General features: G+C 38.0%; 1 protein-coding gene across 2 annotated transcripts in view; it reads left to right on the forward strand.

Moving 5' to 3' along the window:
- The first annotated feature begins 5,870 nt into the window (after nucleotides 1-5,870).
- clmpb (CXADR like membrane protein b) overlaps nucleotides 5,871-15,922 on the forward strand; it is a 97,268-nt gene continuing 87,216 nt past the window's right edge. The window contains exon 1 of one of the 2 annotated variants that reach the window (XM_034294596.1): nucleotides 5,871-6,409. In XM_034294596.1, coding sequence (XP_034150487.1) covers nucleotides 6,283-6,409 — 127 coding nt within the window. In that variant the 5' untranslated portion in view covers nucleotides 5,871-6,282. Of the gene's footprint in view, nucleotides 6,410-7,985; nucleotides 8,094-15,922 lie in introns of those variants that run through there. The other variant, XM_034294598.1, reaches the window with a different exon arrangement.

Here is a 15,922-nt window from a genome sequence, read left to right on the forward strand (position 1 = left end):
TTACCTTAACCTCAATAAAGTAAAATTTATGCCTAAACTTTACCTAGATGTAATGCCTAACCTTAACCCTAAACTTAACCAACAACACCTGGACCTTAAAGAAACCTCAATTCTAACTATAAAATTAATTGTAAGTTTGACCCTAAACCTAAACCCTGAGCCGGAAATTGACTTTTGCTTCACGGGGACCGGCAAAAGGTCCCAATTAGGTAAATTTTTTTCTGGTTTCACTATACTCATTGGGACATTTGGTCCCCATTTGTTCTCACACACACACACACGCGCACGTGCGCACACACACACACACAAGTTAGTACAGCTACCCTCATGGGCACCAGAAAATAAAAATTGCATGCTCCCTTGCCCTAAACTTAACCCTAAACCTAACCTAACCCTTACCCTAACCCTAACCTTAACCTAACCCTAATCTAACCCTAAACCTAACCCTAACCTTAACCTCAATAAAGTAACATTAATGCCTAAACTTTACCTAGATGTAATGCCTAACCTTAACCCTAAACTTAACCAACAACACCTGGACCTTAAAGAAACCTCAATTCTAACTATAAAATTAATTGTAAGTTTGACCCTAAACCTAAACCCTGAGCTGGAAATTGACTTTTGCCTCACGGGGACCGGCAAAAGGTCCCAATTAGGTCAATTTTTTTCTGGTTTCACTATACTCATTGGGACATTTGGTCCCCATTTGTTCTCACCAAGCGTGCCGCACAAGCCCTGAAAAGTGAAGCCAAAACGTCTCGATCGCCCCCTGGTGAGTGGTCCCAGTATAGGTCATAAACCCCGCCCTCCCCATGTTATTCAATGGGACGCGAGACCAACTAAACAATTAAATTACCCTTCAAATATATTTTTTACGAAGCTGGTTTCTGTCATTTACTGTAGTTTGTATCACCCTAATGTAAATTCAAGAGTTTGTTTTTAAAATAAGTTTGTTTTTAGTTAGTTATTTAATGCTCTAAAAACGGTGGTGTTACGTCGTGATTCACAGCTGTGATTGACAGCTATCTGAGCCGAGGAGCCACTGAATCTTCGGAGGACTGAGGAGATTGGAACTTTACATTTAATCTCTAAATTTCTATAATTTCACACGGACATAATGGGTTGTTCTGCAGTACATTGTGCTAACCGATCTGGCATTTCCAATCGATCTTTGAATTTTTTTCGGTAAGTTAAATTTATAAGCTATTTAATTAGTAAATAAATGTAATGGGCTAGCTAACGTTAGCTAAAAGACAACAAGCCTCGTTAATAGCCATGTTAATAGCTAGCAGGTGATCGTTAGCTAGAAGTTACCAATTATTTTTGTATTATGCCTATTCTAAATTAAGGTTAAACATGATGTAAGTTAGGCTATAACATATCGTCTAGGTTTAACAAGCAAAGGTTGTACTGTACTTGGACTTGCGATTGATTACGGTATGCGCATTCTGCGAGGGAGAGTGAGGGCGGGGCACAGGGGTGGGGCCGTTGATTTCGCGGCTTTAGGGCTTTACTTCCTTCTCGCTACTGCGCATAACTACTGCGCAGAACTGGTCCCAAGATCGCTATCTGCGCAGACGCAAGTCCAAGATGTCAGCGCCGTATCAGGACACTGGTGGCTTCATTTTTCACCAATGGAAAAGAGCGAAAGGGCGTCGTCCATTATATATACAGTCTATGGTTCTCACACACACACACACACGCGCACGTGCGCACACACACACACACACAAGTTAGTACAGCTACCCTCATGGGCACCAGAAAATAAAAATTGCATGCTCCCTTGCCCTAAACTTAACCCTAAACCTAACCTTACCCTAACCCTAACCTTAACCTAACCCTAATCTAACCCTAAACCTAACCCTAACCTTAACCTCAATAAAGTAACATTAATGCCTAAACTTTACCTAGATGTAATGCCTAACCTTAACCCTAAACTTAACCAACAACACCTGGACCTTAAAGAAATCCCAATTCTAACTATAAAATCAATTGTAAGTTTGACCCTAAACCTAAACCCTGAGCCGGAAATTGACTTTTGCCTCACGGGGACCGGCAAAAGGTCCCAATGAGGTTAATTTTTTCTGGGTTTACTATACTCATTGGAACATTTGGTCCCCATTCGTTCAGTAAGACCTAACCCACCCACACCCACACGCACCCGCACCCGCACCCGCACCCACACCCACACCCACACCCACACCCACACCCACACCCACACCCACACACACACACACACACACACACACACACACACACACACACACACACACACACATGTTATGTGTGACATAAAACGACAACAACAATGATCGATAAGTGATGGGAGCAGAGGAGAAACATTTAAACACATACTGATAGAATGATTGGGACCTGGTGTGAGTGATTGAAGACATGTGACACAAAACATGTCTGGGATGTGTTTGTGGAGTGACGGGAACTGGGGGTGCACGGCACGGTGGCGCTGATACTCATCGTACCGCGACAGGGCCCTCCCAATTTGCACAATTGCAAGAAGTAGAAGCGTGTTTAACAGTGATAAACCTAGATATTTGTTCTGCAACTAGTAGGTTATTTTCCATAACAGTGGCTAGTACAATTTTACTACCCACAGTTGAAGTATGCTATTTTCCCATCTTCATGGGAGCAGAGAGGTCTATCCTTAAATGTCGTTCAGGTAATCAAAAAGGCATGTTGTCAAGGCTACAGCATGAAGATTGTGAGCTTTGACCTGGTTAAGCATTGTTTACGGCTCTGAAATCACAATCATAAACCCTGCAAAAATACGTAATGGTCTGAGCAGTTCTCACTTGATCTTTTCTTTTGACTATGTGTTTCCTCGAATGTCCTACATTTCTAAGTGATCAAAAATAATGTTTTCTTATTTAGACTCCCAGACTGTAGCTGAGGATCTCCATTGATGAGAGCCTGGAGAAAGAGAGGGAGAAATGGAAGAGAAAGGTAGAGAGATGGCTTTAGAGTAGAGGGACTGCAATGCTGGCAAGGGGCCAAGGAATCAGTGTGCCCAAGTCACAATTCAGAACCTGCATTGAATTAAAACTGCAGCAAGTAATCACAAAGTTTACTAAAAAGATCATTCGATGGAAGGACTTCATCTCATTCAATGTTGCAGTTAATATATGTAAGGTGTGGGCTATAGAACTAAACTTTAAGCGGTAACAATTGATTTTGAATAAGAAATCTATATCACATCAATTACACTTATATACAATATGCAAGGGATAAACACCAAAGTTCAGTACATTATCTTGATAGATGAGGCATAGCCAGTTGTTCATTCAATCAGTTATTAAGTTCTATATGCAGTGCATTTGAAAAGTATTCAGACCCCTTCACTTTGTTCACATTTTGTTATGCCTTACTCTAAAATGTATTATATTTACTTTTTCCTCATCAATCTACCCATAATACCACATAACAACAAAGCAAAAACTGTTTTTTTTAGAAATTGCTAAATGTATCTTGGTGTTATAAAATTATAAAAATATCACCTTGACATGTGTATTCAGACCCTTTGCTAAAAGACACAAGATTGAGCTCAGTTTCCATTGATCTTTCTTGACATGTTTCTACAACTTGATTTGAGTCCAACTGTGGTAAATTCAATTGATTCAACATAATTTTGAAAAGTATACACTTGTCTACAGTATATGAGGTCCCACAATTTACAGTGCAATAAATCAAACCATGGGTTTAAGGTTCAGTGGAACTCTTGAGACAGGATTGTGGATTTCCTGGAGCATTGAATATTCTCTGGTCTGATGAAACCAAGATTGAACTATTTCACCTGAATGCCAACAAAAACACCTGAAGGGAAGCAGTCACCACTTATCACCTGGTGAATACCATCATTACAGTGAAGCCTGATGGTGGCATGGTAATGGTGTAGGAATGTTTTTCAGCGGCAGGGACTATGAGACTAGTCAGTGGCCAAGCCAGAGCCTGGATTTAAACCAGATTAAATCTGGTTTCAGGTCTCAGGAGAGATCTGAAAATGGCTGTACCATGAAGTTCCCCATCCTATATGACAGCGCTTGAGAGGATTGGCAGGGAAAAAGATTCCCAAATTCAAGTGTGGATTTTGTGTATAAATTGATGAGAAACAAAATGTATTTCATCAATTTAAGTTGAAGGCTGCAACACAGCAAAATAAAGGGCCTCAATACTTTCCATCAATGTATGTATAGAACTAGCCGATTGGATGACTGGGTCACGTCTGTAACAAGCAAAACATTAGAAATCGAAAATCAAGAATAAAACATGTTAATTAGTTCTCTCAAACGATTAAAGTGTATTATGACAAATCACATTATCTTCTGTAGATAATCACAATGAAACTCAATTTAAGATTTTGTTTCAATTTGGACTTAAATGAAAACATGTCTGTTTGAAAAGCAGTGCATTGTGTTTAAAAAGCAGTGTTTAAAAAGAAGAATTGAAATGAAATAAATGAAATAAACTTTGCAGCTGTGTAGGGATGGAGATGGTCCTGTTGGTTGCCCCGGAAGATTCTGGAACAAGCCAGGCTTCTTCGTTGCAGGCATGGTGCAACGCTGATGTAGCAGGCAGGGGGTTCTATGGATCCTGAATGATGAACCCCGTTCTAAGTTGTTGTATTGGCCATTACAGTCAAATCTATGGCTGTTAAAAGTTCCATCTGAAAATTTTCACTGCGCCTCCATGATCACGGCCGTCGCCAGGAGTCCTGGGCCCCCTGAAAAGATATATGCATGGGCACCCTTACTTGTAGACAACATTGACATTATTACAATCAATGGGCCCTGCCAAGCAATGGGCCCTTTAAATCAAACGGTCCGTACAGGGAAACAAGACTCTTTTTTTCAATTATGCATCAAAATTATTATAATCATGAACGTAAGTGGTTCAGTTTCAGTTTGGCACATTTGAAAATGCACTTGGGTATAATACTGAGGGAGTGATTTCAAAAATTTCTCTGCATCTGCACTTTTATTCTGTTTGAAGGCCCATTATTAAAAAGACTAATACAAAGGGATGGCTGGTCACATGATGTTTTTCCTCATGTTTAGCTCACTGAATTTTTTGTTCATTTTTCAACTGAAGAATGTAATGCTTTTAATGGCTGACAACACATTATAGATTATATACATGGACAACCCCATTCTTAAAAAAGTTTGGACGCTGTGTAAAATGTAAAGAAAAAAATAGATATATTCAATAGAAAATGGTACAAACACAACATATCAAATGTTGAAACTGAGACATTTTATTGTTTCTAGAAAAATATATGTCCACTTTGATTTTGATGCCAGCAACACATTTCAAAAAAGTTGGGACATGGTAACAAAAGACGAAACATTTTGTAATGCTAAAAATTCAACCTGGAGGTACTTACACCTTTAAGAGTTCCGATCAATGGAATTACCATCACACCTGTCACCCATTGAAAACATTTGGTGCATTATGAAACAAAAAATAGGACAAAGGACACCCTGAACTGCTGAGCAGCTGAAATCTTGTATGAAGCAAGAATGGGAATACATTTCTCTTTCAAAACGACCGCAATTGGTCTCCTCAGTTCCCAAACGCTTACAGAGTATTGTTGGGTTGTATGTAACTACAGTGCAACACGTGACTGGTGCACTCTCACTTAGTTTGCTACTCCAACCACTGCTGCATTTACAGTAGTGTGTTGTAGCTGAGAAGATGCCTTGTTCAACCAATGCAGTTAATGAATAAAAGTACATTTGATAAAGCAGGGTTAGCTAAGCAGTTGTTATGCATACAATTCATTAATGTAAAAAAAAAAAAAGAATCTAATTCAAATACCTTTTCAATGGCCATGCTAGTATAATAGCAATACAATGATGTTGGCCAACTATCAACATTTGTGGTTGTTAATGCACTTCTAAGTAATTGTGCATCAAAGACCTACGATAGGATGTGAGCACTTCGAACTCTAGAGGTCTCCATCCTTCAGTATGCAGCCGCATCCACCTATCGGGCTTCTGCCTCAAATGTTGTAGTGCAGCCGTATATGAAAGGAGACCGCTCAGAGCCACTTAAACAGACGGAATCCGAGGCATGCACGCGTCCCGGACCACACAGTCAGGAAGGGAACTTTGATTAAAAGCGGATAATTAGGAAAATGAGAAAAAATATCTGCATTATTACGCGAAGGCATTGACATTTCGAGTGTTCAAGATATGATGCCTGTCCTTCGACTCAGCTCCATGTAGATTCTGTCATCTCTCCTATTTCTAATCTGCCGCTTCATTGTGAATGTACACTTGGGTCACCCGCATGAAATCTAAGGCAGTCGGAGCGCATTGTTTCCAGCTTCGTTGCATGGGATTTGCAGTCGTGTCCGGAGCCGTGATGTCTACAACATTTCACTCTTTGTTTTTGGGTAAGCGAGTTCCTTTTCGTATACAATTATACGATTCTTTGATAAATAATGTAATGTTTTTTTTTTTTGGTCTCAGTGAGCGACTATAATTATTTGGAGACCAAAGCCCTTTGTTCACAAAAATAGATTACAGCCCTTTACTGTAGTTCGTTTTATTCTGAAACAGGCCTATATCTAAAATAGCCGAGCAATTGTTTAATATAGGCGTTTTCATATTTCTCTCACTGCGTTTTGAGCATATAGTAGTAGTAGCCATTTTAACATGTAAAATGAATATGAAATGAAATTACGCTTTTACGGAGAACAAAGTTTACATTGCTTAACAAAACCCCCATAATAATGTTAATTGAAAGTTACTGTACAAAGGCTGCGCTCGGAGTGTTCTCTTGACTGGTGGACAAAGAAAAGAGTCTGAGTGTTGTTAGTCCATGTCGATAATGACAGATTAAACAACACTGCTTCTTAGCAGAAGGCACAAAGTAGTTGACGTTTTAACTAAACGAATTGACATGCCAAATCCAAATTATATGCTCATTTATTATGCGCATTTATTGGCAAAGAAATGGTGGTTGCAATATGTTTTCGGAATATAGTGTATGGCACAAGTTTTTCATGCATTTGCAGGTGTCTAATTAGAATATCTAGTGCTGAGTGGTTCAATACTATTTTCAGGGACCCCCAACCATTCACTGTATTTAATATTTTGCAGAGCTAGCACACCTGATTGGACTTAATCATCAAGCCCTTGATTAGTAAATCTGAATGTTGCTTGGCTTCCTAAACTAATTATGAAATGTCTGGGCGATCCTGATAGGAAGGTTCAAGACCTATAGAATCTAGTGCAGTACAGTTTATAGTCCAAATCTGAAATTTTATTAAGCCTGCATGTCTAGTCAATACATTTACACACTGTCATATGACAAGCAGGTTGCTAAATACAGGTGGGAAAAGGTTGGCTGTGGAAAGTCTTCAGGCAGAATCCAAATCACCAACATCAGCAGGTGATTGTAGGCAATAACATCTGCTAGATAAGGCTAGGTCTTATCTAGCAAAAGCAATGGTGTCTGGAGGCTATAGTGAGATTCAATTATCAATAGGGCTGCATTGTTGAGTATTTGCATACAGTTATGCATTTTTTTTATCCTGTTCATAATCTATGCCTTCATTGCCCAATAGACGTTCCACCTACTTTGTTTTTTTAATTTAAAATGAATTACTGTTTTAGAGCCAACATCACATCTAGGTGGAAATTGGTTGTGAGGATCAATGACAGCCTGGCTAGTCTCTGGATAATGACTGGTTTTATTATAGACATGAACCTATGTTTTCTTTGCAAAAGTACAGAACTACTCCTTTAAATAGGAATACATGAGCTTTGGAAATATTTTGCAATAACGTTAGAATGTCAACATTGCATTGTGAGGTTTCTAAATGTTCTCTGTTGTGAAAGTAGCTCCAGCTGAATGAGCCTTCTTTGGAAAACAGTCTCATATGTGAGACAGACACATTTCTTTTTCTGGGTTAGAATTGTTTCCAAGAAGACAGAATATTGTACTGAAATTTGGTACCCTGGCCTCACAATGACGCCACTATCTGTCGAGGTGTGACTTTACTGTTGCGTCATTCCGGGGCCCCACGTGACAACATATGCTAAATATGTTACTTCATCCTATTAAATTAACTGGTGAGTAACAACCTTTTGTGGAATATATTTACTTCTACCAGCGATGTAATGAGATGGGAAAATGTATGTTTTTATATACTGGCATTCATTTGATGTATTGCTGCCAATTACAACAAAGAAATGTTTTCACATTATACATGAATAATCACACACACCAAAGATTCTGAAGTCTAAAATAACACCCTTGCTTAACAGTGCTTTTTAGAATTGCATTCATTGAACATAATGTCACAAATAGAACACAAGGGGTATGAGTGTGTGAGTGGTTTTGTTTTGTTTGTGTGCATCTAATTGAGAGTACAAAAATACAGCTATTGCGTTAATTCATCTAAAACTTTTCTTATTTACTGGGTAAAGGGAATACCCTGAATTTGCTCCGACCCTGGTTAGGATAGTAAAATTACAGCAATAGCACATTTAGTCTCACTTTATTTTCACATTCAGTCAGACATTGCTTGTTTGAGAAGAGAGAATCTCTTAAAGAATGAGCGGGTGCCACCATTGGGTCTTTTGTTGACCAATAGATATCTAGAATTTTAGGATGTACTTTTGTTTTAGAGGTTGGCCGATTATGATTTTTCACGAATTATTATTAGGTTACTAAAAAATCTCAGATTAATCGTCTGATTATAGAAAATATACTGAATTAACAATGACCCTTTTTAATGTATTTTTTATATATTAAACCAATAAATTAGATTGGGAATTTATCATTAATCATTTCCCAATTAATGGCCATGATGAATATTACTCTGGAAAGGAGGGAGCTCAGGCCATGCCGGCTCTAGACTTTTGGGGGCCCTAAACAAAATGTAATTTGGTGACCTCTTTGCTACCGGTCAAGAGCTCCTTAACAGTCAGAGGCCTCCTAGCGGTCGGGGGCCCTAAGGTACCGTTATGTTGCTTATGGAGCACAGAGAATGGTTAATAACTAGAAAGCACTGGGGGTGTCTATAGTGGTCCAGGGGGAGATTTATAATTGGGCTAGGATTTGCTGCACTCTAGTGCCTTTTACATATATTCATGAGTCTACAGTGTTAATTCTCCCAAGTATAATTAGAATCAATTCGTATAGCAAGCACGTTACAAAGTGTCGCGTTAGCTTGTACGTAACACTTTTTTATACTCAGTAACACTTAATATTCAAAAACAATTCCACTTAATTATCAATGATAAATGCCTACTGTCTACAGACTGCAGTGTGTATTCCTTGATTATTACGCCAGATTTAGCATAGGTGTCAGCTTAATCTTAGGCGCTCAGGCTTGAGTCACAAACATGATTGCAGCTCAGGCACAGCAATCAGCGCTGCTGGCAATGGCAAGAAGGGCTGCTTTAATAAATAAACTGTTTTAGAGTTTGCTAGCTGGGTATTACCCGCCCCCACTTAGTTTATACTTTCTGCTCTATCAAACATCAAATCATAGACTTAATTGTAATAAAATACCCAGCTACAATACACCATTTTCTATCAAATCTCTCAAACACGTGATCGCTATCAAAACAGCCATATGTTTGTTTCTGCATGCGTGGTCCTAGGCTCATGCATGCTTCTCGATATGATCTCTGAGGCTGTGTTTATTATGAAATGATTTCAGTTTGTCTCATTGACTGAAAATGCCCTGACTATAGTTCATGTACCAAAGAGCATAAGAGTGAGGGGGGAATGTCACCCCCTGCACATACGCACTTGGATAAATACAATTTCTATTCCTTCAGGGAAATGTGGAACCCTATTGATATCTCTGCTCGTCTTTTGTCTAAAAATTCTGTTCTATTTATTTCAGTGCATTTGTTTAAAAAATGTATTACTTTCTATAGTCAGACAGTCAAAATCTGCACAGCAGTTGCACTGTGTTCACAATGTATTCAAGCATGTGCTAGCGCTGTGGTCGCATGTTTTTAATCACAGCTTTTTTTGTGTATGGGAATCAAAACGTTTCAGAACGTTTCACTAACTTCATAAGGTCTAAGCTAAATGCAAGTTATCCTTTAGCTACTATTTCACTTGATTTTCTTTTATGCTGCGGTGTACCTCAAATTCGTGGAGTCCTTCTGAACCTTTCAAACCATCTGTTTTTAACAGTTTTGTTAAACCAGCATGCATTTGGCAAAGTTGATGTTGGCTAGTGTATAGCAGTGATTTGGAAATGAAGTGAACAAGCACCACATTAATTTTATCCAACACTGTAAGCTAATAGCTTGGGTAGAAGCTAGAAGCCTGCTTAATCAACCAGCTAACCAGCTAGTAATATCAACCATTTGTAGCTAATTATTATCTAATGATTGATTGTTTTCAAAAAACAAAATGTGATACTAGCTAACAATTTACTTCAGCTGCATTCTTGACACTCACAATTAACTAAATCTTAGAATTGGAGCTTAATAATAGATTGCCTGCCTGTCCTTTCATCATACAGTAGATGCGTAAAGATGGTTATTAATGAAACATTTTAAAATAACTATTCGGGAAGTAATAACAGATTGTAATGTACTTGCCAGAAATGTCATGCCATTGGAGTTATCCATTGCTAACCACCATATGTCCTGCCATTGTTTCAAATTGATTTTTAGCTATCTTGACTATGCTATGCTGCTTAGTGACAATGCCAGTGTGTATTTGAGTTGCATTCTCAAGTCTAAAATTCTTCTTCTGATCAGTTGTGTATAGATAGATGCTGAGAGCAACTAGGCTCAAAACTGTTTTCTGTCCCCATTTTATATTTAGCCTGTCACCAGGGGCAAAGCAAAGGATCTCTCAAATTTGGAAATGACAGGAGAGCCAGGGGTTATAAAGTGACATCTCAATGGCTTTTCCCTCAATTAACACTCCTACACTTACTGACCCTCCCTCACACTCATACCAGATGACCATCAAATGGTTATGGCTAGTAGCAGTTAGTATCTAGTTTATCAGATTAGAGAGTAAATTATTGGTTACTGACATCAAATATGTCTTCCTCATAGGTTCTTCAAGTTTCAGGGGCACGCAAGTCAAGCCAGGCAACAATTCCTAGATGTACGTTCCGGTTCCGGTTAAAAACATTATCATCAATAATAGCTGCAGGACAGTATCAGCATTAATAATTGCAGTATATGCAGTACATATATAATATTTACACTGAGTGAGTATGCATATACGTGTGTCTGTATGCGTGAATGAGTGTGTGTGCAGTGGAGTAGATCTGGTGTAGGTGATCACACAGGTCACATTTTCAGTAATCTGATGGCTTGAAGATAGAAGGAACTGTCCTTGAGCCTCTTAGTATGAGGCCATATGCTTCAGTATAGTCCACGTCTGATCAACAGTAGACTCATTCACAGCACGTGGCTGGGGTGAAAAGGGTCCTTGATAATGCTGCAGGCTGTCAATGAGCATTGTTTTGAAAAGATGCCCTGGATGGCTGGGAACAAAAGCCCAGGGAGGCTTTTTGTACCATCGTCGACAACTGCTGGAGGGCCAAGCAGTTGTGTGCAGAGCAGTTATCATGCCGGTCTGTGATGCAGCTGATTAGGAGCCTCTCAATAATATTTGGCATGCCAAATTTCTTTAATGGAGTCACTGTTGCGCCCTCTTGACATCACTAGTGGGATTGATGGTCTGTAACAAGTCCTCAGTTATGTGGATGTAGAGAAACTGATGGCTTAATCCGATGCCTCCCTGCCCACTCTTGGTTTATGTGAATTGGGGCTTGTTCCTTCCTCTGCTTTCTAAAGTCGGTAGTCATTTTCTTAGTTTAGGTGAAGCTGAGGGAGAGGTTGTTATCATTAAAACAACAATGCCTGTATGCCTATTTGCGGCCTAGAACAATGGTGTTGTATGTAGAACAAAAACAAGCATCTCAAAGAATCTCATAAGGACAGAGGTGAGAGGGACACGGCAACAACTATTAAGACCGTGGTTATATTTGACCCCAGGATGATAGTGGTCACCGTAAAGCATGTGTTAACTACAGCCTGTGACAGAGGCAGGTTGAAGATGTCTGTAAAACACCTGCCAGTGGTTTGGCACTCACTGTAAAGACACCCAGTAATGCCATCTGACCAGGCAGCTATGTGACTGGTTGGCTCAGTCTTGCCAGCCTTTAAGTGTAGAATGTGTTGCATCAGGAGTCAGCAGGCTTCTAAAGTACCGGAAAAAATTTAAACCTCTTTAAACTACCTTTTTCTTTCCTTTCCAAAAAAGTTGAAAAGGAAGGTCTTGAGTAAGGAACCGAAGGGTTAAAATTAAGAGACCACTGCAAATTGAACGCTTCTGTTCCTCACTAAAAGCTTTCCTTTTCAACTTTTTTGGAAAGTAAAGTAAAAGGTGCAGTGATCTCTTAATTTTTTCCTGAGCTGTACATTACGGTGTTCTGTGATGGCGAGTAGTCCTTGCAATATCCTTTCCAACTTTATGCTGTTGAACATAGTTACAAGCTTGAGTCTATATATTTAACATTCTTAATTAATTTGAGGACCTTGCATTTATATGTCACAGGCCAATGGGGCGTTAGGGTGAAGTTAATTGTGGGAGTATGGGCTTACAGCACGATCTCTTCTCCTTTCATCCTCGGTCTTTGGTTAGTACATTATATACAAATTGATTTTGTGGGAATATTTACATCCGTTCCTAATGAAGGCTGTGACTGTTCATATAAAGTACTGTATATTCCAGCACCCCTACTTCCCACATCTGTGATTGCTGCTTGTAGGCAGAAAGGAGTAATAAGGAATAAGGATAAGATTGGTGGAATAAGAGGCTGGATTTGCTTTGTATGCATCACAAACATCATACATATTGGGATACATATGTTTCTTTAATTAACATTTGTTTTATATTTACTACTTCATTATGTTGTTTTTGTAGTGTTGAGTTTCACTTGACAATTTTGCTTTGTGGGATTAAAATGCTACTCAACACTTTTGGCTCGGAGCCTTGGCTTGGACCACACTGGACATTCCTGTGGTTTTTGAAGGAGGACAGAGTCTGGAACCTTTTACCTATGAATCTTGTTGTGACTCATTGTAATACAAATGGAAAAGACATTATGAATTACTTGCACTTTGATCAGCATTTTGGCCTAAAATGCAATGAGAAGACGGATCATTTCCCGTAATTCTGAGCTGTCATATCCAAAATGTTGGAATAAAGAGTCAAAACCACAATGTGTCACTGTCTAAATACTTCAGAATTGAAGGTCTGAAGTTCTGTCACTACTTTACACCTAAAATGCTAACAAACATTGCTTTGCTTTTCTAGCAGTTTTTCTAGATATGTCTGTGATACTTCATTCTTATGGCTAATACACTTTAGATTTTATTTCTGCTGAGAAAGCCTTCATGTTTCATTGATTGAGGTGCTTTTAGGAAGGTTTTTCCATTCTGTAGAGCAAGCTGAGTTCTGTGTTTTGAATAAGAGAGTGTCTGTTTTATATCTGTTCCTGCTCTGTCTGTGGGACATTTCCGTGACGTGAATGTTTAACAGCCAAAGACATCCTCAGTACAATTGAAGTTGATCATTCTGAAGAGATGAAAATATACATTTCATGATTAGAGATTACACTAACTTTTTCTACATCCTGCTTATTTTTTACTCCCAATATATTTTATATTAATTCTATTTGAGTGATTTTAGACTGACACTACAATGACATTGGAAATACATTTAGCATCAGACAAGAGGAATGACCAAAAATACAGTGTTTCCTTGTGTGAGATATTACATAGCATCTACACTACGTTGGAAACAAAAGTGAGGACAGAACTGGGTTGCGTTTTCAGATCTACTGTAAACATCTCTTACGTTTTTTTAACCTTCACTGAGAAAATTACTTCCAGATTATTTTGGAACCCATGAACAGGAACTGGTTTTTTCACTTAATGGTTAACTTCTGACAGATGTTTTTATCAGGCTCAGATTCAAGTTAACTCAAACCATATGCATAGTGTAGTAGGTTACATTCATTTTAAATTTAAACTTAAACTTTATCAATCATTTTAGACCTTCTATTTAGGTTCATAAACAATCAATTGGTTAAAACAATCAATTTCCCCAAAATGTCGGGAAAACTTTCTTTTTTCTTATGAAAAGTGAGTGCTTATGAAAGTTATTATTATAATTTTTTTACTTAGTAAAATGGCATGGAGTTCTTTAATGACATGTAATGTATTTATTTAAAATCCATCAAACATTCAGTATTCATGGATTGTACTTCGGTTGCGTCATTACCATGGCTACTAACATTATATAGATGCCGCAGCTACAATGGATATAAAAAGTCTACACATCCCTGTTAAAATGGCAGGTTTTTGTGATGTAAAAGAACAAGACAAAAATAAATAATGTCTGACCTTTTTCCACTTTTAATGTGACCTATAATGTGAACAATTAAATTTAAAAACATACTGAAATCTTCGAGGTGGAAAAATGAAAAATGAAAACCTTACAATAACCTGGTTGCATAAGTGTTTAATTCAAGCATTAATTCAAGGCATCTTTCAAAAGTCCCATTTGTCAAATAAGTAATGAAGTGTAAAGGTGGAAGCCAAATAGCCTCATGACATCAAAAGCAACACTTGCAGGGATTATGTTTGTATGCAGCTAATTTGTGAAACGCATTTGGGTCGGGATCGTGGGTGGATGGAAACCTTGACTCTTATGGTTGCAAGTTTGATTCCATGAAGAGGACAGGCGTTTTCAGTTTTTCTAACCCTAACCTCAGTACTGTGATACTTAACCTTAACCCTAACCTAACCTTCGTCCTACCCTCAGTAGTTTTATGCTTAACCTTAACCCTAACCTAACCTTCGTCCTAACCATAACCACAGTACTGTGATGCTTAACCACAACCCAACCTTCATCCTAACCTCGGTACTGATGCTTAACCGTAACCTAACCATAATCTTAACACCAGCTCTGTGATGCCTAACCTCATTCCCAGGTTAACCTTAACTGTAAAATGTTATGGTAATTTGTAGTGAGATCTTTTTCATTTTGAATCAATTACATTAAGGACCAACATAATAGCAAAATGTTAAAGATTGTGATTCCATGACCTTGTGTTATTTCATAGTTTTAATGTTGTCACTATTATTCTACAATGCGGAAAACAGTTAACATAAAGAAATACACTACACAGAGTGGTGCTGTTCATCAGTGAGAAGATTTTGCTAATTTAATTCTGTTTCCAATGCAAATGAGACTGTGATCTCAAATCTCCTGAGAACTTTTATCTTTGATACTTATTACGTATTGTAATTGTAATAGTCTCTTTATATATTAAATGTAATTGTTACATTAATTCATTGACTATTTGGAATTCATTTTAAATCCAGTTCTTTCAGTAAGTTGCCCCCCTAATTATCCCAATGGAATATTATGCCATAAGGTTTCAGAAAGACATCTTTTTTTTACCTCACCTGCAGATTAAGGATGTGTTGACCAAGTAAAGTGGTGATTGATATTGCCTATTTATTTGGTGCTTGATATTGCCTATTTTTATGCATGTCAATTTCCAATTTCTTTCCAAATACTTTTACACTGTTTATTTTATGGGCATTTTTAATGCACTTTAAAGTATGATTTGTAAAAAGATTGTTCAAAATCAATATTAAATCTGAATTACCTTTAGATGATTTGTTAGTATGCATTTTTAAGATGCAATTCCAAGCTCATACCTTTTGCTTCTCTGAAAAATGTTTGTTAAGAAAAAATTTGTAAATTAACAAATTGTATTTGAAAAGAGAAGCATCAACTAGCTGGATGAGAAGCATCAATCTTTACTGGCAATTCTACTGTGTTCGTATTTTCCAACAAACTCCTCAATATTGCCGTTAATGCTAGACAT

Source organism: Esox lucius, chromosome 1, assembly GCF_011004845.1.
Source record: "Esox lucius isolate fEsoLuc1 chromosome 1, fEsoLuc1.pri, whole genome shotgun sequence".
In the NCBI taxonomy this organism is placed as follows: Eukaryota; Metazoa; Chordata; class Actinopteri; order Esociformes; family Esocidae; genus Esox; species Esox lucius.